The sequence below is a fragment of the Microcebus murinus genome, chromosome 7, assembly GCF_040939455.1.
Source record: "Microcebus murinus isolate Inina chromosome 7, M.murinus_Inina_mat1.0, whole genome shotgun sequence".
Classification (NCBI taxonomy): domain Eukaryota; kingdom Metazoa; phylum Chordata; class Mammalia; order Primates; family Cheirogaleidae; genus Microcebus; species Microcebus murinus.
Window position 1 is genome coordinate 37,409,906 of NC_134110.1, and position 25,737 is coordinate 37,435,642.

Here is a 25,737-nt window from a genome sequence, read left to right on the forward strand (position 1 = left end):
CTGACAATTAACCACTATATCGTATTTGTTGAAATTAGTCACAGTGAGGGGGGATGGAAGGATGGAAGGGTTTTTTGTTTGTTTATTTGATTGGTTGGCTTTTGGCTGAGTTAAAATAAGGCAAGACAGGGATATGGTTTTAATTTTTTTGTTTATCCTTGTAAATACAGGAGAACTGATAATGTTATAATGGAACTATTTCAGATCTTTGAAATACTCCATGTGTTTTTGTCCAAAGAGACATGAATGATGTAGGTTGCGTAGGTAGCATCTGTCCTGTGTGCTATATGATGGAGGGAATTTCTGCATTGAACAACAGTTGTAGATTAGTGATTGTTAACTGGAAGAAATTTTGCCCCTAGGAGATATCTGACGATATCTGGAGACATATTTGGTTGTCAGAATTTGTTGGGGTCGGGGGTTGCTACTGGTATCTAATGGATTGAAGACTTGGTTGCTGCTCAGTTTCCTACAATGTGAGATAGAGCCCCACAACAAAAGAATTATCCATCCCTAAAGGTTAATAGTGCCATGATTGAGAAACACTGTGCTAGAGAAGCTGAGACATTTCCACCTAAGTGTCTGTGTATGTGATAAAGAGGTAAGAAATTCCAAATCATTGAGAACTTCGGGTACTGAACAGGTATACTGAACAAGTATAAAGCAGTATAGGATCACATTAGCCTGGGGTGCCTGGAAAGAAGAACTAAAAAGTGGAAGAAGTTTTTACAAAAGGGGCTGTAGGAAAATGGAGCAGACCAACTTGGCTAGTTAACATTCTCCCTGTGAAGGGTGGACTCTGTGCACACAGGTAAGAAGTAAGGAAACCTAATCTAGCTCTTCTTTATCCATCTTGTACCTGATGATGGTTTTCTGTTCATAGAATAATTAGGACAGGATTTCAGCAATATTATTGACAAGAATTGGCTTTACTCTGATTTATAACATTGAAATTTATTTATAAATTAAAGACTCTGATTTGTGTTAAAAGAAATAGAGCCATTACTATTTTTAAAAAGTTACTTTGTGATTTTTGGGTTATATTATAGCAACAGCCAACATTTATTTAATACTTTGTGTGTGCCAGGCACTGTGCTGAGTCAGTGCTTAGTCTCATTTAACCATTATAATAACCCTTTAAGATGGTTACTATAATTGTCTGTGTTGTACCAGCCCAGAAATAAGTCTCTGAGAAGTTATTAATAACTACCATCCTTATGGTCAGTTAGTAAGCTACACTTGGAATTCTGGTTTGATTCTATAGATTAAACTCTTAAAACCAAATGGTTTGTTGCCTTTTTCCTGTTAAATACAGTCCTTTCTCATGACATATTTTCTGTCTATAGTTGTAGTTTTGATAACCACTAGGTAATTTTTTGCATAGTCTTAGTTCTTGTTAGTGAGGGAATTTATATATGTTTGGAAACAGGGTCTTTGGAGAAAAAGTACTGCAGTTGGAGGGAGAAAGGGCATAGGTAGCTGTGATACCATAGTTTGCCTTCCTTGTTCTTACTCCAACTTCCAGATTTGAACCTGGTTTCCTGGATATTCCTGATACCACCCCCCACCTTCATGCTCACTGTGTTATGGCAAATTCTTGGGGAACATTTATGCCAATGCATTATTTTTACTTTTTTTCCTCTGCAAACTTACTAGATTGTGATAATTGCTGGCTCCCTATATGCTTGTTTGCTGTTAATTTCTACGTTACATGCATTGTAGAGTTGTGTATAGTTGAATATTCAGTCTAAGAGTTAAATGATAAAATTGTGATTAATATTAGGAGATAGAATATGTAAGAAATATTGGTTTATTTGTGGTGAACTTTTTAAATGGGTTTGATTTATAACTTTCTTCAGTCTTTTATGGTTAAATGTGGTTTGAATACTATCTTCTTTGTATTCCCAATAGGATTTGATTCTGCAAGAAGGAAAAATATCCCTATTCATCTAAAAGCAGTGGTCTCTATATTTACTTGAGAAATCTAGTTTTGCTAGTAATTTGAGAATATATACCTCCAAAATTTTAAAGGCATAACACTTAGATAGTGATCAAATGTAAATATTGCAAGTTTTATGTAAAAATCTAATCTTTTCTTCCCATGTTGCTTTATGTAACTTTTTTGATATGTGGGAAAGAGGGACAGGGGCTAAACTCAGAGACAAATGTGCTTTTATTTAAAGTTCCAAATTTTCAATGCCAAAAGCACATAAACCTGCACCTGGTGGTAATTATGAGCAAGCCAGCCTTTGCCGAATCCCAGGCCTCTGCTTAAAATTTTTTACTGGAACTAAATGATGTTGCCATTTTTATTTTTAGGTTTGCTGGCATGGGTAATCTCATTAAGGTGCTAACCAGGGACATAGACCACAATGCAGCACATTTTTTCTTGGACTTTGAAAGTAAGTCTCTTTAGCCCTTCACAGCTGGTGCATAATGGTAAAGGTGAAAGATTAATTATATTCACACCACGGTGAAGGCCAGTCAGAATATTTGTTAATTATGGGATTGAACAAAGGTTGCATGATTTTTTTTTCTTAATCGTAGGCAAACATCACCATCATATGTATAATTCTTTAGTTTTTCATTTGCTAAAATCATGTTGAGTCTGTAGCCAGTGCTGTCCTTTCATTAGTCCATGAAGCAAGTAGCCTTATGATGAACATTCTAATAGTATGCTTTAGTGACTATGTCAAACAATCCATTTGCTTTTAATCCTATAATAATTTTATTAAAAATAAGAATTGTGCTGTATATCTGGAAATCAGTACTTTAAATAACCTCTACAAATTAATAATAATCCAAATTTCATTAGAAATATATGCTATATTTAGCAGCATGCAGGAAGTAAGTTTTATATTACACTGTTTTAAGATGAGATGCAAAGGTGAGCTATGGCCAAACATCTTAATATTTGGCTTTGAAATAAATTGTTGTTTCAGTGCTATATTAACAAGATTACACGTGAATAATTCTTGATCAGAAATTTCTTTTTCAGAATACTAGCACTATTGGAATACTTAAAGAATTTTTCATTATAAGGCCATTAATGAAACTTGTCTTGGGAGAATTTTAAGAAGAATTAGAGCAACAGTTGTGCCATTGTGTACAGGAAAACCACATTTCACCTCTAGGTCCTACATATCAACACCTTGAGAACCCGGTTTGCTGTCTTCCAGAGCACAGTCTGGGTAACCTGAAGGATGAATTCATGGCCTAATGAACATTTTCCCTGTTATTTTTTTTTTTAAAGTAAATTTCAGATGTTCTTTTTTATAAAGGGATATTTTCTCTTTTCTCATTCTTGTCTTGACAGGTACCTTAACATGGGGAATCTTCTTAAAGTTTTGACATGCACAGACCTTGAGCAGGGGCCAAATTTTTTCCTTGATTTTGAAAGTGAGAAGATGATTTTATATCTATTTCTCTTTGCCTGCAGTAGACTGCGTTTGTCTTGCACTAAATGAATGTTTCCACTTCGCCATCTTTTTAACTGCTTTGCATGACTGAGCTATGAATTGAGGAAAATTTCTGGCGCCTTCTAGAACTGGAAGTCATATTTTATAGATTAAATTGTGATGATAAAATGTCTTTATTTGAGTTTTTATAAGAGATTTCATATCTCTTAGTTGGAGATTGTTTTATAATTTGAGATATTCTCTAATGAAAACATTTTTATGAAAAAATTTGGGTGGACAGGACAAATACTACTTCAAGATTTATTAATAGCAATATTCAGGGAAAAATTTTATTGTAGTTGAGAAAAATCTAGGTTTCAATTATTCTAGGTGGATATTTAAGTATTTTAAATACAAATCTGTTCATGAAGGCCATTCAGAGCTCAGTAATTTGGGCATAATATTAAAAGGTAAGTGTGAACCTAAATTATTTAATCTTTGAGATAATTTGAAAAGTTAAATTTAATGTATTTATTTCAGGAATTCATTTTTTCTAACTCTGAATAAAAAGAAAAATAATAGGTTCACAGACCTTTAAGTAATTTGCCTTCTGTTTGTTTTATGTTGCATGACCTATTGTAATATGGTCTAAGAGTGGCAGGTAAGTGTCATTGACCTCTGTGCATGTTGCAAAGCTTTTGCTTGTTTTGGCTGTCAGTATTGCTTCAGCTTGTCTGGTTATCATATTAAGAAAAGTGATATTAAATTGGTGTTTTAGTGTGAATGTTGCTGTTTTAACTGATCATTAGAAAATTGTTAGGAAAGGGTGAAGACGTTTTAAATCATGTGATTCCTTACGTTTTTATCTGAGTTTTAAAATGTTTGAGCAGATTTTAAAATATTTAAAATTTAAGACTTTTTCTGATTTTAAAAACAATAAACAAATCACTTAAAATAAATCCCTAGTCATTATCTTTTCCTTCAACTTCAGTTTAGTTTTTATACAATTCATTCTGTTTTATGAATCATTTATATGTATACTTTTCTTTAAACCAGGACAGTTCATATGAATATATCAATTTATAGCTTATCTCTACTTCATAGAATAATTTGTGGTCTCTGATACATTATACTTTTACTACATTGCTATAAACAAACTTTTACAGTTTGGATACTGTGTGCAGTTAATAATGAATAGTGATGACAATATCAGGACCATATTAAATTGTTGGGTTTTTAGGGGGAAATGTTATGAGATGAGAGTTTTCTTGACCCTTCTCAACAATTAAGCAGTGCTATTTTAAGTGCATGTTTAGCATGACTTTTAATCAGCTTGGGGATGTTGAGCAGATTGCTGACTTGAAGATTATTCTTTCAGGTGAGGCAACTTACACTAGAGCTGTATTTTAGTTTATTTGCATCTGTTCCAAATGTGTTCTTTTATATTTTTCTGCCATCCTGTCTCCTTTTTCCTCTTTGTCCAAATTCCTTACATTTTGCAGAATCTTGGCTTTGTTACAGTCAAGATCTTGTTCAAGACTTGGCACTTGATCTTTTTATAAACATAGCATTGTATTGTGGTCAAGTGGGAAGCATGAATTTAAATGTAGTATTTAAAAGATTACTTGGTCGTAGCTTTCCAATCTGTGGGGGTGTTTGGATCATTGTTCTTAAAATTTAAATAGCTAATTTACTGGCAGGAAAAGGTTAAAATTGCTAATAACAGCAAAATAACCAATAATACAGAACTACATATTAAATGTTAACTTCTTAAAGGCAGATATAAATTTAGAAAATGATGCTTGTTGCTTTTATCAGCCAATGTAAGATTGGTTTGATACTTACTGGTATACTATAAATGAAATTTAGTGAAGATATACTGTATACCAGGCTAGAGTTTGCCCATTGTTATTTCTTAGATTTTAAAATGTTTTCTTTTGATTCTAACATTGGCATTTTCTTAATTTTCTGTCTCATCTGTTTGCATATTTTTCCTTTTTTTGGAAATATGCATTTGTAAAAGTTTGACTTAAATTAGGCTAATGTAGTGGCTAATCACATGTGTCCTTCCTTACATTATTTTATACCAGACTCTCAGAATTGCCAACATAGTTGATTTATCACTTCCTAGTGACTACTTAATAAAGCCACATTCTTTTAATGAAATAGTATAATTAGGATTAGATTGTTTATTTCTAGATGCACAGCAGTGTCCAGGTCACCAGAGTAATATACTATTTTCATCATTCTAATTGGTTAAGTCTAGCCTACTGTGTCTCCATAGTGGGCAACTATAGAAATAATTTCACACAGATTTACCCGTTTTTTTGCGTCATATTGTAGACAAATTATTTTAGTGCATTTGACATGGGATTTAATGGAATCTTTACAAAATGAAGACTGTCTTTAACATTAACCATTACTCCTGTAACTTACCTCCTTATCCCTGTAACTGCTTTTCACTTCAGTGCAACATAAATTTATGGCTTGCCTCCTATATACCAGCCAGTGAGTGCTGAGGATACAGAGATAACTAAAATACAACGTCTACCTTCAAGGAGCTCTTAATCTAGTAGGATAGATAGAAATACAAACTCACTGGGCATGGTAGCTCATGCCTGTAATCTCAGCACTTGTACTTTTGGAGGCCAGTGCAGGAGGATTGCTTGAGTCCAGGAGTTTGAGGGTCCAGCTTAATCAACAGAGCAAAACCCTGTCTCTATTTAAAAAAAAAAAAGACAAACTCATAGTTTTATTTACATTCAGAGTATAGCATAGGAAAGTATTAATCTAGCAATAAATAGTTGGGCCTCATCATGGAAGACTTTCTGGTGGTGATGTTCGAATTGGGTTTTGGAGGGTGAATTAGAATGTTTCAAGCTAGTTTAGTGAAGGACAATGTAGAAAGGAGGAGCAACATAGATAAAGGCCATAAGGCATGAAGTGTTATCATTCTGTGTTCAGGGAAACATTATTTTTACTCTAGATAGAGGGATTTTTTTTTCCTTAAAAAAATTACTCCTATATGGTAAGATTTTATTTTGATTTTATTTAATAATGGTTCAATTATGATATAAGCCCAGAATTGTTCCATAGAATTTGGCAGCACTTATGCTAATGACGGCATAGAAAGAGCACTGAATGGTGGGGTGGGGGAACCTGTATAGCCTCTTCTAATTCCTGGAATTTCTTACTATTTTATAACAATGTTGTTAATTTATAGCTCATTCTAATGACAGATCTTTAGCCTGAGTAACTACTATGCCTACTAGCTCATTAAATTCTAGTCCTTGGGAGAGGAAGGACTTCTATTTATTTTTATGTCTTTTCCCAACCTTAGCTTAATTCTTTTTAAATGGAAGAAGTTCAGTACACATTTTTTAACATGATTTATTTATCTGCAGGTAGATAAAAATAGAATAGAGGTAGTCATTTGTAAGTGAGAATAGAATCTATTTTCTCTGATTCTTTGTTACAATGCCTTTCTATCGAGTCATACACTTCCTTTATTTCTTGTGTCTTTTGTGTTACCTGTTTGTCCCATCATTTAGAAATATTGGGACCCACTATATTTTTTCATTTATCTCTTGTGTATTTTTAATTTATTTTGTCCTGTACTTTGAAATATCTTTATTCTGGTAGCATCTTTTTTATATTTATTTTTCTAACATGGTGTAGGATTCTGTTTAGAGATCAAAATTCATAGTAGTTCCCTTTAATTCATGGTAGAGGCTTATTTATGTCTCTGTACCTTCTTATTCATTCAAAAAATATTTATTATAAAAACTAGATATTCAGTTTACATATATACTAATGATGATATGTACTATACATTTTGGCTCCTGCCTTGATGAAACTTAACAGATAGATTACAAATATTTATTGAATGAATAAATGTAAGATTAAAGCAGAAAAACCCCTTATCACAATTATAATTTTTATGTTGACTAGCTTTTTATTTTTTTCCTTTCATAGCTGATCTTTGCCTCCTTTTGTATCTTAACAACTTAAATTTTAACTGTTATTTTTAGTGACTCCACTTCTACCCCCCCTCCACCCTATAGGAAACTGGTGTGAAGTTATTTATATACTTGATTTTACCTTTAAACAGTAAGAACAATTGAAACATGCCTTAATTTCCCTTGAATAGCTTTTAAAAGTAAGCTTCATGAATAATCAGTCTGTCTACTCAGTAGTATATACATTATTTTGCAATCAAATAAATGTCTTTTTGTTAGCTGTCTAAGTGCTACATTTTTTTGTTGAAAAGTAAAGTCATTCTTGGCTATGAAAAATCAAAGTGACAAGTCTTGGTTGCATTATATAATACCATTTTTTAAAAAATAAATGCTTTATTTTATACAGTCTTTTTCCCTCCATAGTATTTTACCCTTTTGCATGACATGCTTCAGTAAATTAGTGCTTACCTGTCTGCTATTTTCTGTTTGTCTTCATTTCTACAGCAGTCTTCAGCAGCTTTCAAAATTATAAATGTGACTTTCCTGTGACAGTCTAAAAAATGTTTAATCAGTGTGGTGCCTGGGTATTTTTCCCACCCTTAAGGGAAACTTGAATCTTCTCCTTTATTTTTAAATTTCTTGGTACTTATTAAACTTTTACTAGTTATTAACCACTTACAAGGTCTATTTAAGTCTACTTTATAATGTTTTGTTTGTATGTAAGTCTCAGTGTCACATTTTTATGTTAACAGCTCGTCACCACACCAAAAATACATAGTTTAATATTTTTGAACTTCATAAATACTGTTGATATATAATAGACAGCTAAAATATTGTCCTTTGTCATGAATTCCCACTTCATGAATTCAAACTATATTATGTGTCTACTATTGATGTTATGTTTGTAGTTTCACAATTCCATATGAAAAAGTATAAAACTGTCATTTTTGCATGTAAAAATTATTTTTCTCTAGTGCATCTGGTGTAAGTATAAAAGTTATGAGGTGTGATTTTTTTTTTTTTAAAGTGTATGTCTATTACATTGGAAAATATGGTCTGGCTAAATGTGAAAACATACTTCTAAATTATGAAGCCTGATTTTTTTTTTTTAAGCTAATCATTTAGCTACAATATCACTATTTGTTCCTGGTAATACCTTTGTAGCCTTGGACAGACAGTCTTTTTAATTTTCCAATTGGCTTTTCTTGTGTAATTATTTTGTCAAGGTATTTTCATTCTAACAAAATAATATATGATTTCTGAAAATTGAAAAATAAGGGAACATCTATATGAACAGATTCTTTAGTTGGCTTTGCATATCAATGTTACTTTATTACTGTTGCTATAGTACTGTTTTGCATATGTTGAATTTAACATTTGGTACTGTAATTGTTGATTTTTAAAAAATATGTTGTATATTTTTTACAAATTGGCAGGTTTAATAGATAGAACTGAATTATGACGTGCCCCAAGCACAAAATAGTTTTTAGGCATCTTTACACGTAGGTTCATGTGTGAACTAAGTTTTGTTTACATTTTCTAAGTAAAGGAATAAAGAGATCATTGTGTATTTGTGGGGAGGCGAAGTGGATGCAGAAAAGTGTAGATATTAGTTTTATATAATTGGTAAACAGCGATTTGTCAGAACCGTGCTTAATGACTTATAAATTTAGATTTCCTCCATTCCCCTCATAAGAGAACATTTTAGCATGGAGGAATTCTGACATTAAAATTCTTCTTTACAACATTATAGTAATCATGTTTATCATTTTAAGTGCTTTATGCCTTATCTGTAGTGTTAAATGTGGTATAGTTGGAAAGATTTATGAACTCAGTTTCCTCATAGAGCTCCCCCTTTTAATGAGAAAAACACCAGATATATTAAATAAAAAAGATTTGTCCTCAGAGAAACAAATGACCAAGTTATTATTAAAAGCAAGATTTCTGTTAATTTGAATCAAGCAGAGAGAAATCTAGATTTAGTCATCCATTAACATATGTTTTGTGGCTAACACCACAGGTGGTGAAAATGCCCATATGTTTGTGTCCCTGATTATGCTTTTTATAACTAATTCTCCTTTCATTTTTCCCTTACTCCCAAGTGTGTAGAGACTCAAGTTTTTGCTTTGTCATTTCAAAATTTCAGTAATAATATTGTAGCGTAGCTTAAAGTATCTAGTTTTCAGCAGCTAATTCTGGAGCAGTTTTGTAATTTGAACTCCTCTGCTCAGGAATCCTGCTCTTGTGTTCATCAGTGGAAAAGTTCTATGGTACTGCCTTGGGTTTGCTCTTAGTTGTATATATCCTCCCTATTTAACCTATATTATCATAAATGTTAATACAAAATTTAAAGTGATCCCTAGAAAAGGGGAGTATTGAAAACTCTTCTTTTAAAATTTTTACTTTTTTGTATCATAACTTAGTCTAAAAGTTAAGCTTTGCAGGAAAATAAAGTAGTTTCAGTCTTAAACTACAGATGAACAAGATATTTTAGTAGGCTTTTATTTCTATTGCATTCAAATAGATGATTACTGATGCATTTATAGTCAGTGATGGTGATGAATGTAGTAGAAAAAGTGATTGATGATCATAATTAAAAATTTTTAATTATAATTCTCAGATTGGTTTAAAATATCAAGTCATACTTTGTAACTTAAACTAAATAGTAATGTTTGGTGTTCCCTTGCTGCTTTGTGATTTTTATAAACTTGAGGCTAGTTATTTAAACATGGAGCTTTGGAAAAATTATTGGTTTTTTCTAAGAAATGCAAAGTTAACATTGAATAAAACGTATTGATCTTTGGAAAATTGGATTGTTAATTGCTTAGAGTTATACATGTATTTAAAAAATTCATGTCACTGTAAATTTTCTTGTGCTTTCCTGCTGTTTAGATGCCCAGCCTACAGAGTCTGAGAAGGAAATTTATAATCAGGTGAATGTAGTATTAAAAGATGCAGAAGGCATCTTGGAGGACTTACAGTCATACAGAGGAGCTGGCCATGAAATACGAGAGGTAAATCACATTTACATATAGGAAGCTAAAACTTACTGGGTCCCACCTCTTTAATCTCTATTGTTTTCTGGACTTTAGAATTCTCTATTTCATATTAAGTATTTGAAGGACAGTCACATAGCATTATTACAGAAGTGTTGCAGTGATATGAGGGTAAAAGAGAAAATGATGTTTTACAAATGGGTAATTTAAGTATATTAGAGAAAATTTTATTTACTTTTTTGTTTGCTTTCATACCTGAAATTTGCAGTATCCATGAGGAACTATTTATATGTTGCTTTTTGAGGGGAGAGAACATAACTTTCTGTGACTTTGTTCTGCCAGTCTCTTTTTTCTATTCCTCCCTGACCTTCCCAGGAGAAACTTGAAATCATCTTGCAATGTGGACACCACACCCCCACTGACTTTACACCACAAAGAAAATGTTTGGTGTGATCTGCCTCAGCTTTTCTCTCCCAAACTGCTAAACTTATTAAGGTTTCCATTCATGTCTTTTCCCATTTTTAGAAAGTGTGTGTCCCTACTTCTTTCCAAGATTAACTTGTTTACTTTGTTCTTCATCCTGTTCTAGAACTTTACTCTTTTAATTATTCCTTCCCTTCTCTTAATGACATAATCTTTGTTCTTTTACTAACTTCCTCCTCTCAGCATATGTGTAGATGTTTTATACTACCAAAGAAACTCCCTAGCTTGGGACCTGAACCTCTCTCTTTTTCTCATTACCACATTTCTTGAAGGCAGTGTCCACACTGTGTTTCTTCATTTCCCCCCACCTCTGCTTCTGTTATTTTTCTCTGTAACAAATAGAGCAGAGGTCATTGAGGACCAGTCCTTGAGCTTACAGTCCATGTCCAAGTTAAATGAGTCTATGATTTTTATTTTAGATTAGGAGATAGTGGTATCAACAGAGGGAAATTATAGATAGTGTGAATTCTATTTCTTACCTTTCCTGCACTGGACAGCTTATTCCCTGCATGTCTTGCACAGATACACTTCCTTGTCTTTGTTTTTGTCTGTAATACCCTTTTTTTTCCCCCTACCCTCCTTCAGATCCAGATAATCTCCTACTTCTTACTCTTTTGCCCTGGTACTTTATGCACATTTCTTTTTATGGTAAGCATCATTAAAAAAAAATTGATACTATTTATTCATCTCTCCAACCACTTTACTGCCAGCTTGAGGCTTGAGAAGGGTAAGCCTGGTTTTTTACATACTTTGGTATTATCAGTATCTGGTACAGTGCTTAGCAAGCAGTTAACTATTGAAGAAATAAATACAAGCATTTTAGACTAATCATGACCCATGTCAGCTTAAGTAAAACCTTAAGATTTTAGTAAATGAAAGCATGTAACCATTTCTGTGAATTTCTTGTTCTCTGAACATTTAAACATATTTTGAAAAATTAAACATTTATGGAAGTGAAAGATTTAAATGAAGTAAGCAGGATCTCAATGAACTATAATTAGCAAGTTGTTCTTTCCCTGTAAGTCACACCAATTATTCTGAAATGTTTCAAAGTGTCTCCATATTGATTATTAGTGCTCCAGATTACTTTTAATTATTTGTATTAGTTGGGTCATTAGACCTTTTTTTTGTCTTGCTCTGTAGCCCAGGCTGGAGTGCCTTCCTTCTGCCTCAGCTTCCTGAGTACCTGGGACTACAGTTGTGTACCGCCACACCCAGCTTATTTTACAAAAAAATAAGCTAGAAAACTCTTTAAAAACTGCATTTAAATCTACAGAAGATGAGGGACAAATGTGTAGTTGTTTGAGCAATTGAAGTTTGTCTTGTATTTGAATTTTTATCCTCTGGTTATAATCGTCTCCCATAAACAATAAAGAGAAGTATTTTATTCACTATAGAGACAAATACCATTCATTACCTATTTTTTTCCCTTAAGGTAGAATTCTAAATAGTGTTTTGCAGTAATTCCCACTGGAAGGGTTATTCTTTGCTTCTGTGTGTGGGAAGGCTCCCTACAATAAAAAATAGTGTCTCTCCCAAAGTCTGTATATAGACTTAATTGAATGCTTATTAAGATTCAGTTGTAATCTTCTAGAAGAGAGTACAATGATACGAAATTTTATACATAGCACGTTTCAAAGAGGGATTGTGGGGATGTGAAACCAGGAGCTTTTAATGCTATGACCAAAGATTGGAGTTCTGTGTAGGATGCCATAGTCACACAATAGTGCTGTTTCCTGAGGAGATATAAGATGTCACCACATATAGTTCATTCTTAATGTTTCATGATTAGTCATCTGAGAGAGTAAATATATGTCTTAAAGTTTAAAAGAAAAAGTTTATATAGCAAGACAACACTGAAGAATGCCAAAATAGAAGGGAACAATAAAAAGCAATGGTAAGAGATTTACCTTACCATGCTTTGAGACTTATTTATTTTAAAGGTACCATCATTAAACTGTTTGGTAAAGGAAGGAAGGCAAGAGAAATAGGTAAATAACATAGATACAAAAAAATAAGCTAGAAAACTCTTTAAAAACTGCATTTAAATCTGCAGAAGATGAGGGACAAATGTGTAGTTATTTGAGCAGTTGAAGAAATTTTCATTGAGAAATTGATGTGTGGGTTTAATGATACAAATAGAAAAGATTTCCTAACGGTAGAAAACAGATTAGGAAAGAAAGATATACATAAAAGCTGAATGAATATATGCCAAATATACAAAGAACTGATAACTATCATAGGTCAATATTAACACTTAATGTTATTAATTAATAAGACATGGTAGAGCAACCAGCCATTCTACCCATGAAAAAGCACAGCCAATAGAAAAAATGTTCAGCTTTGCTAATAAGTTCACCACATCACCGTGGAGAAGTTACATGTATTGTAAAACAGTTGTCTTTTTGGAAGTCAGCTTGGTGGTGTATAGGATAACAGCAATTAAATTATTTGTACTCTTGCACCAGGTACCTATGTTTTAGAAAATATATTCCAAACAACTATAATTGAAGAGGAAATGTAAATATAAAAGCCTTTATGGCTGCTTTAGTCATAGTGGCAAAACTATGGAAGCAATTCATAAAGTTATTGTGAAGATAAAATTAGATAATCTATGTAAACAGCATAGTACAGTGCCTGACACAAAACTAACATAAACTTACTATGTTTTATTACTATGCTAATATGTGGGATTATATTTATTTTAGTTTAACATTTTATTAAACATAATTCTAAAATAGAATAAAATTTAATTTAAGATAGAATCTATTACATAAGCAAAGTTTATTGTCTAGAATAAACCACTAGAAAGGGAAACAGGAAATTTCCCTTAAGGTTGGGATGTGTCCATGACAGTTTTAACATTTTTGAAAATGAGTTATAAAACATGCTCCATTATAACCTCACCACTGACATTTACTCTAAGTGTCCATTTGCATATTGGGCTGTAATGGGTATTGACCAAAACCATATCTAACAGCAGAGAAACTGATGTGAGAGGACAAGGAATTAGAAGTACAAGGAGAACCATAAAATGTTTGTCATAAAAGAGCAGCCAGTGTCTTCAGCTCTAAATCTAAGCAAGGAGAGACAGGGAAATAGCTCTGTTCAGTTATGAAAATGGGTGACATTTAATGGAGCTTTTTTATATTATGAGAATGAATTGACATTTAGAAAATCATTGTTTCATCCTTGCAAGAAAAGTTGGATAGACTTCTTTAAGAGAAGAAAATATAATTTTAATTTTTCTGTTTGCTTATTTGCTGAATAATACATCAACAAATTTTTACTACTTGATGTAAATCATTATTGAATCTATGCTTGAAGCTAAAAGGATTTTTCCCATAAACATCAGCATAGTATCAAAGTCCCTTTGAAATGTTCATATTAATATATAATGTGAAACAAAGATTATTACATATTGTAATGTCACATTTTCTTTAACATTAAATATTTCTAGATAATCACATAAGAACGAGTGATTTCAGGTACTTGTTAGGTTTAAGAATCATTTAAAAAACTATAAACATCAAGAAAATTTGAAAAAAGTGGCAAGCTTATAAAGTAAATTGCTTAAGCAATTGATACCATTTATTTAGTTCATAGTTATTAATAATTTATTCGGAACATCCTTTAAATATATCTGAATACAATTTTATTTTGCATTCTTGTTTTTGTCTTTGTGTGGGCAGAGTCAGAGTACTAATAGGCACCAGGGCTTAATATGTTAACAAACATATATTGTATCATTTTTTAATTTCATTATAGCCATATCTACTACAATAGATTGTACCAGAGTTTCCTATGTTTGCTAAAACTGATATTTTAATGTAAAAATGATGCTGTTGTAATTTTTAAAAATCTGTTTTTATTCTTTGTATTTTGAAGGCAATCCAGCATCCAGCAGATGAGAAGTTGCAAGAGAAAGCATGGGGTGCAGTTGTTCCACTAGTAGGCAAATTAAAGAAATTTTACGAATTTTCTCAGAGGTTAGGTAAGTTGAAAGTTTTGTAATTATCACTTCCTTAGTGAAAAAGACGTTTATTAGTGTCAGAAAATATTTAGAGTATTTTCTGTTCACAGTGCTGAATTTGGCTGAATATCTGTTATATAAGTAAAGCAAACTTTTTAGATTCTAAGATTACAGAATGATCTTATCATTCCTGTTAACCCAGGCTTTTGATTTATTTATACCAGTTTTCTCCAAAAATTATAATTTCCACTAGGAAATCTCTTTGATTTCTTTGCATGCTAAAGGGTCCTAATGTAAGAAATCTTTTGATAGAATTTCTCTCCACCTCTGCAGTAAATCCTTTCCCATATTTGGAACTAATCCTCAGGCCCTTGGGTTATTTAAATTTTGTGTTTTTAAAATCATTGCTAATTATGCTCAGTTCATCTAAAACTGTAGGTAAGAAATAGGAAGCTAATGATATATCCAAAGTTATCTAGGGAGTTATTAAAGCAAAAAGAATTCAAAACAGTTTGCTTTTTCCTTTGTATGGGAAAAATTATTCAAAGGTTGGAATTATGTCTTTAGTACAACACGTAAGCAAAATTGGAATTCCCTTTCTTGTAGGATGAAGAGGCAGAGCAGGTAAGATTTAGCCAGTTAGCTCCTTTTGTGTTTTGAAAGTTGTAAATTTAAAGGACTTTACTTGCAGTTGGTGGGCACAGGGGAGGAGCAGTATAGATTTGTGTCAGAAATTTGAACCATTTAAATTTTATTAAGTTCTTAACATGTTTCAATTTTTGAATTGTTTAAAGGTGTTACATATTCTAAATGAATATATCACATCTAATAAGAAAGCCATACTGTAAGACTGAAGTCAGACTTCGGGCGCCAAAGCTAAATTTAAACCCGAGATGTGATTTGTTTGGCCCACATAATATAAGTCTGAATCTGCTTTGGAATTGTCACTAGCTTAGGCATTAATTGATTGATCTGTGTTATCAGTGGGCCAGAGCAATTAATACTTGGCAAACCATCTCTGTCTCTATTAGTTAGGGCATGTGTGTTCTAGTTTGTAGTAGGTCCTTACTGTTTGTTGCATATTTCTTTTTTAAATCTTGCTCTCTTTATTTCTTTATATTTTCTACTTGACCATTCGTGTTTGCAACCTATGCTTTAAAGTTGAAGTTCCATTTTTTTAAAAAAATGCTTGTATTTTAAAAAGTAGGCAAATTGCCATTTTTTCTTGATGTAATACAGACTTAAATGTAAAGACAGGCAATAGTTGGGTTAGAAGTGTTTGTATAAATTATCTTTTTCTTACTAGAAACAAGAATTGTCATTTATTTTCCCAATCATAAAATTAGTTCTTTTACAGTATTTGCCTTTCAATCAAGTACCTATATAGTCTGTCGCTTTGTAACCTTCTGTAACCTTAGCCTTGGTCTTTTAGTCTTGCTTATCTTGACTACTATTTATTTAGAGTTTTTCTTAGGCTGCCAGTTTCTAGCTGCATTTGAAGTTAAATTGCTTTAGAAGGTACTCAGGTCCTATTCAAGCTCATCTTGGTCTCTTAGCATATGTTGGTGAAAAAAGAATAATTCTAAAATACCTCAAGCCAGTTGGACTTAAACATCTTATATTTTAACTACTGGAATTAATCAGTCTAATGGTGTGTCCCATCATGGGTGCTATTCCATTTTGGCAGAGAGATATAATAACATAGATAATAGCAAAAAGCTGTCAATTTTCATGCGGTCACTTGGGAGCTTTGAACCTTCATAATTATACTCTAGGGTCTTCTGTAAAGTTGTAAGCAAAGTACAGATTTAACATCTGATGTGTTACCCCTCATCTCTTGTCCACGAACCTGGTTAATACGTTTCTAGTTCCTGGCATATCCTTGCTTGCATATGATAGGACTCACTGAATGTTTGTTTAATGAATGGGTGACATATCTTAAATATGTATTGGATATTTAGAAGCAGCAGTAATAATGGATTTTAGGCTTTGGTGACATATGGCCTATGCTTGAATCCTGGTGTTTGCCACTTAATAGCTGTGTGGTGTCGATGATATCACTTAACTTTGAGTTTTGACAACCTGTCAGAACCTCCAGTCTGATGAATTCCCTACATTATATCCACTAAACCTCTCTTGTTTCTTCTCTTCTTACCTTAACTCTTGAACCAGAGGTGAGGACAAATACCACAAATAGCACAGGGAGTACCACACAACTATCAAGTGCGCATGGTCCTTAAAGGGTTTTGCAATTTCAAGGAGAAAATTATGTGGCCTGAGTGCTGTAGATTTACCATGGATCATAATCCAGAGGAGGAACTCTGGTCCCTTGCCAGTTGTCATATTTACAGAGGGACAGAGCAGGGATCACCTGACTAATTTGGAAAGTACTCAGTTTTGCTGACAGAGTTTAACCATGCTGGCCTGGGAAACTTGCTGTGCTTGTCTGTTTTGGTCTGAGGCCATGGACCCTTTCCTGTTGAGGCAGCTGCCTGAGAGAGAAACTAAAGATGAAACTAAAGCTGTGCTCAGACAGTACACAGACTACTTTGTCATGCCTCAGTCTTCCTCATGCTCTAGGAGCTAACTTTAGGAACTGTCTCCAAGGGTCATAATGAATAACTCTTTCCAACATATTGGTGTCTTTTCATTGGGCTGAATCTATCAAAATCTATTTAAAAGATCCAAAAGTGAACATAATTATTGTGCTCATGTCTGTCGGCTGTCTTAAATCCTCCATAGTTCACATCCTTGGGTTCTCTTCAGAGAATTCAAGGGCTGGCGTTTAAGAGTACATAGGTGGCAGTTGGTGAGAATAAATGGCTTGTTGTCTTTAAAGGGCAAGTCCCTGCAGGGGCCTGTGGTTCCTGATCATCTAGTTGTTCCCCCCTTTTCCTGTTCTAACTTGTGGACTAATTTGTCATCTTTATTATTTCTCCCAGTTGTCTTTTTCTTGCAACCTTCTTAGATAGCTTTGGCTCCTACACTGGTCTACCAGCTGCCCTTTATTTCTTCCAAAATTTAGATTTTAGTAGCCCATTAATTTCCTCCTCATCAATCTACTTTTTAAAAAATCATGACTACATTCTTTTGTTTTAAGAGCTTCATTAGAGTTGAATCCCCAGGCCATCTCTTCTTTCACCTCTCTTTCTTCCTAACTCATCCAGAAACCTGGGTCACGTTGTGTGAAATTCATTGTCTCTATTTTTTCTCTTGAGGAATTGTAGGCTGGTGAGACTGTGCCAGCATAGGCCTACCGTGTGAGAGGCTGATCTAGCTGCTTCAAAGGCAGATTAACAGCCTTGTCATCTTTAGTTTCTCTTTCATGATAGATCTACCTTTGAGAGCTTTAGCCATTCATGGACAGAAATTCTGCAGCTACTGGGCACTGGCCATCCCAACAGCCAAGTGACCAGACTCCATTCCCCAAAGTGGTAGAGCACTTGGAATGCTGAAAGTAACCCTGAGACTTGATAAAATCTAGCCAAGTACAAATGTCTTTTTTTTCTTTAGCAGTCTACAATAGTATTTTATAATAATGGTTTTCAATGTCTCTTAAACTTTGATTTCTACTTACATTAACACCAACACATGGAATGAATCTTGGAAGAAGTAAATCATTTTTTCAAAATAATGAATAATATTTTCCTCTTAATTGATCCTTTTTCATACCCACTTTTACACCTGTCTAAGCCATCTATACCCCTGCAATCCATTCTCTGCACTGCAGATGAAGTGGGGTTTTAAAATGCTAATTTGATGATGTCACTATTCTGTTTAAATGGTTTCTCCAGGACATTAGGATGGTAAGGCCAGAGTGCCTAATGTGTTATACAGATTGTGTCTGATTTGTCTTAGTGTTCGGTTACTCTCCTCCTTGCCCTCTCTATTCTACTTGTATTGATCGTCTTGCAGTTCTTTGACTATGTCATGCTCTTCTCAGCTCAGGGTCTGACTCTCTCCCTTTCTATCTGTAAACTCCTGCTCATCACTGATGAATACTCCAGTCTCAGTCCAGAAGTCACTTATTCAGGGAAGTCTTTCCTTAGCCTTCGGTTAGTAGAGGACCTATTTGTATACCTTTCCACTGTACCATGTATACCTTTTCAGCAGATATCACAGTAGTAACCATTCATCTTTCTTTTCTCTATATAATAAGGCATAGGGAGCATGTCTGTCTTTATCTGTTTTCCCAGTGTCTGGCACAGAGTAGACAATCAGTATGTTTTTCTGACTTACTGAGGAACAAGACAAAAGATAATAGCTATCATTTGTAGTAATGTCTAGCTGCGTACCTGGCACATAACAGACACATAAGAAATACCTACTATTATTTATAATGAGTAGATTAATATTTTATAAGGCTACAGAAGTAATTGGTACTCCTGGTAATAATCAGTAGATTAATGTTTTATAAGGTTACAGAATGCTGAGTAGAATGTTGCTTTATTTGAGAGACCATTTATTATGGTTGAAAGAATAGAGCTTTGGAGTCAGAAACACCTGGCATTTACTAGCTATAACATTGGGCTCTAACCTCATTGAAACTCACTTTATCTATCTGTAATACTCCTATCATAGTTGATTGTGAAAGTTAAAATGAGAGACTACATTACATGTGTAGTACAGATGTTGGCTCATATTTAGGTCTTCATAATTAGTTGAGTTGTTTTTTTTTATGTTAACAGTTGATGATCTGACTAATTTATTAATAAATATTTGTTTATTAATATGACAATTTGGTTATAATGTCAGATCACCTTTTAACTTTGTAAGCTCTTGTTTTTTCTGATTAGAATCTCTGATTAGCATTGTTTTCCAACTTTATAATCTGTAACTGAATTAGATTGATTTCTGCAATTTTTTTGAGCTGAAATATCAGTATTTATATTTTTAAAAATAATTTATTTTAATAGTTTTAGAGGGTACAAGTGTTTTTTGTTAGATGGATGAATTGTATGGTGGCAAAGTCCAGGGCTTTTAGTCTACCTGTCACCTAGATAGTGTACATTGTACCCAATAGGTAATTTTCAAAATATTTTTATTTTTAAACACTGTGTTTGTTAATCTGGCATTCCAAAAGTAGCACTTATTTCAGAGGGACAATTTTGTTCATGTAGTGAATGAGAATATTTATATTACAGTGCTGAGATGCCAAGCTCTAAGACACTTGAGACACTTACTAAACCAAAATTTTGTTTAGTAACCAAAAGAAATGGCACATTCAAAGTATGAGAAGTTAGTAATTCATTCATAGTCATGTACAGATTTGACTGTGTGGACACAGTTTCATTGAAGAAGTTACTCAGTTGTACGTAACAATTACCATTTCATAAAACCACATTCTACCCTGTGTGGAATGATAAAAGTAAATAAAATTTGTGCTTTGATTTAGGTGTTTAATTCAGATTTACATTCTGCTTTAGTTTGAATCTGGGTTTATAGAATTATAAACCCTTGAATTAGTCCCTTTGAAGTTTTTATTCTATTAAATAGTATTGTTTGAGTGTATGCCATACATTAGCAATGGCAAACTTTAAACTTCTTTATTTGGATTATATTTAGCATCTGTTTTTTAAAAAGACCTTTTCTGGGAATTAAAATTATAACACTTATGAGTTGTTCACTTTTTATCTTTTTCTTTAGAAGCAGCGTTAAGAGGTCTTCTGGGAGCTTTGACGAGTACCCCATTTTCTCCTACCCAGCATCTAGAGCGAGAGCAGGCTCTTGCTAAACAGTTCGCAGAAATTCTTCATTTCACACTCCGGTTTGATGAACTCAAGGTAGAATTTTTTGTTGGCCCTGATTGTTAATGAAAATCATGAGTCTTTCAATGAGTACTAGGAGAAAGAGCCTGGAAACCTTGATAAAATGTATTTAAGTGATGTCCCCTGGACCTTACTAAAAGAAGAAAACTCAATTTAAAAATTATGGCAGGTCTTTTTATGTATTATATATAGCAAATAGTAAATCATCCAATATTCAGTCTTCTTTTAAATTTGTTTTATAAAATCATCTCTGAAAACAGTTTTTAGTTTCTTTTCTAATATTTTTTTCTTTTCTGCTCTTGCTCATTTTTTCAACATTCTTTTACATAAAAAATTTAAAAAATTTTTCTTTTTCCCCCCTCCCTTTTCCTTTCTCCTCCTTCCTTTCTTCTTTTCTCTCTTTCTTCCTTTCTCTTTATATAGTCTTTATAACTACGAATATCCTGTTGTTAAGGAGTGAGTGTAAAGGAATAAGCACTAGATTTCTTATCAGGAGACCTGAGTTCCTCCGGTTTAGGTTCTGCCACAGGAACCAATTAATGAGACCTTGGGCAGGTCTTTTGACTTTTCAGGGCCTCAGATGAAAGAGGTGCATTCCTAACTTCAACATTTTATGCTTGTGTCATAGACAGCTATTAATTCTCTTCTTAATACTTTGAGCACTAATGATTTGTATGTAAAATTTTAGTCTGTGTGAGGATTACTCTATTGACCATATGCACATACTTTTATTGTAATAATTCAAAACAAATGCTTATACATTCTTTTAAATTTGTGTTTATTTAGTAATATCATTTTTTGGTAAATGAGCTTTTAATATATTATCTTGAAATTATTGAAAAGAAAAAGAAAAGTATACTCTAAAAGAATATGTAGTTTTATATGTTCAGTAAGGAATACGTGTTTGTTGTAAGCCAACTTGAATGACCCTAGTTTTAGTTCTTAAAATGATACTACAAATTAGGGAAAGTTTTATACTAGTTCAAACTGTATTTGGTAGATTTTTCACTTAATTTTTACATTAGCATTTAGTACATAACACATTTTTCTTTCATAAATGTCTTTTTTAGATGACAAATCCTGCCATACAGAATGATTTCAGCTATTATAGAAGAACATTGAGTCGTATGAGGATTAATAATGTACCAGTAAGTTAATGCTTTGAGTTAGGGGGGTAAGAAGAATAACTCTGCTCTCAGTCTGTTGATTTTATTCTTTAATTTGTTCATTAAGATAATGCCAAAGCTAGTAATAAAGTTAGTAATTATGAGCAGCCACAGCTGTGGGAGGAAAGAGCGAACTGTAGCAAACCACATGGTGTTTACCTGTTGTTCCTCTCCATCTCTAAATTCCCACGACTACTTCAGTAAAATCGCTTGTCTCTGTAACATTGATGCTTATAAAATTTCTCTATGTATTCTCATTTTTAACTATACAAAAATTTTGTGAATTAATGGTTACAAGTTTTTGTCCCCATATTCTTAGAATGAAAGAATTTTGGAGAGCACTTGACCTGCGTTAAGAGAAATACCTAATGTTGGCAACAGGAGAGAGTAAGGCCATGGACCATTAGCACTTTGTGCCCAAGAGAGCTGCTAGAGAAAATGGCTTCTGTGCCTGTTCCTTGGCTAAGATAGCCCCTCCTGTGGTTTCTTTAGTTCTGTTAACCTCTTGCCATCCTCCAATTAAGTGGTTTATTACACTTTTCTGCCTCCAAGGGGTTAAATACCATAAGTAAAACCTTATATAGAAAAAAAATATTATCTTGTTCTCTGTATTTTGAGAACCTACATTATGCTAATTGGTGTGAAAAAGAGAGAAATTTCAAAATCAACCCCAGCCTCACTTAGTTTATTAGAGAAATACTGTGACTGCGTAAGAAGTGGTAAGTGGTGTAAGAGATTTAAAATAAAAATACCAGAGGAGACCATTCACTGTTATCATTAAATAAATATTTTATGAAGTGGTTGCTGTAGGACAGGCACTGAGTCAGAGGAAAAGATTTCTTTTCATGAAATATCTGTTATTTGTATCACTTTGGCTGTGCATAGATCAATTCCTGGTGTGAAACTGACCTTAACATCTATCTTTTTCATACCCATCAAATAAATTACAGTACAGTACAATACAATCAATCAGTCCTCTACTATAGCAATCCCTATCGTCACTCAAAGCCAAAGTCATCTTTGGTGCATTAAAAGTCAGCTTTGTGCTGTCTTTCATCCTCAGTAATTACAGGTAAAGCCAATTGTTTTCAAGTGAAATATTTCTTGAATCTCTTCTCCACCCGCCTTTTTATCTCCTACTACTTCTGTCCCAACTGAGAACCTAATTCCTCCTCTCTTTTTGGCAGTTATTCTATAGCAGCATAACTCATTTCCTGACCTGCTGTCTTTTTCTTTTTTGGTACAGTCTGCCCACTATTATCAGTTTTCTTTAGAAAATTGACTTTATCATCATTCATTTCTTCTAGCACTCTAGTGGCTTCCCATTCCATATGGAACAAAAAAATGAACTTAAGCTGGTATTTCAGGCAATCTATAATCTGACCCCAACCTTAACTTTTGCTACTTGCTGCCCATTTATACGCTAAATATGCTGAATTACACTCTACTGAGTCATATGAAAACATGCTCTTTCCCCCTGCCAAGTTGGAATACCTTGTTCATATGCCCAACATCACCTGTAGAATCTAATTCTTCTATGAGTCCTTCTTAGTTTCTTCTAGTCTAACTTAATCTTTTTTCATGCCATTATTCTGTCATCATCTGTTAGCATTTTATTGTGGATGTTGTATGGATACTTATTTGTTTCCAAGGATAGGATGCAATTTGATGATCATCTTTCTGTCCTTCATAGCATTTATAATAATCTCTTGTATATCAAGGTTTTACTGAATTCCTTAATATCACTTAAAATATTTTTAAAGAGGTTAATCTTTTAAAAAATTACTTAATAGCATTAAGTATTATGTGTACATGAGGGTCTAAAATGTAATTTGTTAAGGGTGTGTATTAGATTAATTTAACAAGCATTAATGAAATAGGCACCCTGCCTTGGTCTTTGTATAAATGTTATCATATTTAATAATTTATGAACTAATATGAAAAGTGCTCTTACTTTCCAACACAGGCAGAAGGAGAAAATGAAGTAAATAATGAATTGGCAAATCGAATGTCTTTGTTTTATGCTGAGGCAACTCCAATGCTGAAAACCTTGAGTGATGCTACAACAAAATTTGTATCAGAGGTAAGCATTGTCTAGGAAGTTATTCTTTGCATTGTTTCTCTTCTGTCTGTTGCAGACATGATGATTTTAGCAAGTCCTTTAATTACCATCCTGAAGCTGACGAACTCTCGGAGGTATACGTCAGTGATAGCATGGCCAAACCAAAGTCTTGGTTAGCTTTCCTAACCCTGACCTTTCTTTAGTCTTTGCTTTCTCAATTAATAGTACCACTGTGCAAGCAGAAAACTAGGGGCTGGTGTTCTAAATTCCATTCTTTATCTCACACTCTACGTTTACTCTAAGCAGTCTTATTGGCTCTCCCTCCAAAATACTATATATCATGAATCTGAAAACTTTAACCCCTTCTTTCACTACCTATCCAGATCAGACCCTCTCATCTGGGTTACTGAATTCCATGTTCCAACCATTCTTACTTCCTTCACTCTTGTGCCACTATTGTCCTTTCTCCATAGAGCAACCATATAATCTTCTTAAAATATAAGCATTCTCTCGCTCCTCTGCTTAAAATGTTCCCAGTGATTTCCTAGTCCAAATACCTCACGGCCTTAACAAGGCTGTACACCTCTGACCCCTGTCTATATGATCCACTTGTTCTCACGAAGCTAGAATGTAAGTGCCTCTTGGAAGAGCAAGGAAATGGTGCTTAAAATCTAGTGAATTATTTAGAAAATTGGGAGTAGGAACCAGGTTTTAAAGTTGCTAATTTGTTATGTTATGGTAAATTTTAAATTATATTTAAGTAGTAACTTTGTCACTTACTTTTTTTGGTTCTCTATCCACTTCTACAGAATAAAAATTTACCAATAGAAAATACTACAGATTGTTTAAGCACCATGGCTAGTGTATGCAGAGTTATGCTTGAAACACCGTGAGTATTAGCTAATCCTTTTCACTTTTAACAGTACTGTTGAGATGATTGGTATTTCAAAACATGTCCAAATATGTCTTACTTGGAAGGTGGAAATTAAGTATACACCAAATATTAATTATTTTTATGTGAACAAAATTAAAATAATTTGGCACCTTAATGTAACTTCAGGTTAAATATAAAGGAGAGTTGGTCTTAAGACCAGTCTGACTAACTTAGACTCTTCAGAACATAAATGTTGTGGTATTTGGGGGAGGGGAGGCAGGAATAGGGGAAGAGCTTTGAAGCTCCTCAGTTATGCTTCTCATAAAGATTCTTTCTCCATTTTTATTGAAGAATCTTGCCTTTTTGCCACAGGGCTAGAGTTACTCTTCCATGTATCCATTTTTATTAATATCTCAATATTAGTTCTCAGTCTCTATTTTTTCTACACAAACCTGAATTCCCTTCTGAGTTTTTCTTCTCTCTAAAGCATTTATGATGTATAATACAATGTGTTCTGGATGAATTTTCCTATCAGCAGGCAGAAGGAATCCCTCCTGGATTCTTGAATAATATAGTCATGTGCCACATAATGACATTTAGGTCAACGATGGACCACATATAGGATGGTGGTCCCATAAGATTATAATAGAGCTGAAAAATTCCTATCTCCTAGTAATGTTGTAGTTGTCATTAGATTGTAGCACAAACCAAATATGTCAAATTATAAAAAAGGTAAACATTTTTAAAAATTCAAAAGTTTATAAAGTAAAACAGTTACAATAAGCTAAGGTTAATTTGTTATGGAAAAACATTTTTTTGTCAGTTTAGTTTAGCCTAAGTGTACAGTGTTTATAAAATTGTAGTGTACAATTAATGTCCGTTCTAGGCCTTCACGTTCACTCATACCCCTCACTCACGTTCACCTGGAGCAACTTCTAGTCCTGCAAGCTCCATTCATGTTAAGTGCCCTATACAGGTATACCATTTTAAATCTTTTCTATTATATTTTTACGTTATCTTTTCTATGGTTAGATACACGAATACTTAGCCTCATATTA

At 33.2% G+C, this 25,737-nt stretch overlaps 1 protein-coding gene and 1 non-coding gene across 8 annotated transcripts in view; both read left to right on the forward strand.

The window, feature by feature from the left end:
- CYRIB (CYFIP related Rac1 interactor B) overlaps positions 1-25,737 on the forward strand; it is a 148,345-nt gene that overhangs the window by 112,579 nt on the left and 10,029 nt on the right. For 4 of the 7 annotated variants that reach the window (XM_076005025.1, XM_076005023.1, XM_076005026.1 and 1 more), the window contains 7 exons: positions 3,317-3,399; positions 10,250-10,371; positions 14,725-14,830; positions 20,456-20,592; positions 21,648-21,725; positions 23,710-23,826; positions 24,615-24,694. In XM_076005025.1, coding sequence (XP_075861140.1) covers positions 3,327-3,399; positions 10,250-10,371; positions 14,725-14,830; positions 20,456-20,592; positions 21,648-21,725; positions 23,710-23,826; positions 24,615-24,694 — 713 coding nt within the window. In that variant the 5' untranslated portion in view covers positions 3,317-3,326. Of the gene's footprint in view, positions 1-2,319; positions 2,403-3,316; positions 3,400-10,249; positions 10,372-14,724; positions 14,831-20,455; positions 20,593-21,647; positions 21,726-23,709; positions 23,827-24,614; positions 24,695-25,737 lie in introns of those variants that run through there. The other 3 variants (XM_076005027.1, XM_076005028.1, XM_076005022.1) reach the window with 3 other exon arrangements.
- Positions 12,463-12,588, forward strand: LOC142872218 (small nucleolar RNA SNORA25). The gene has a single exon (XR_012920434.1). It is a non-coding gene; the product is annotated as a small nucleolar RNA SNORA25 (small nucleolar RNA).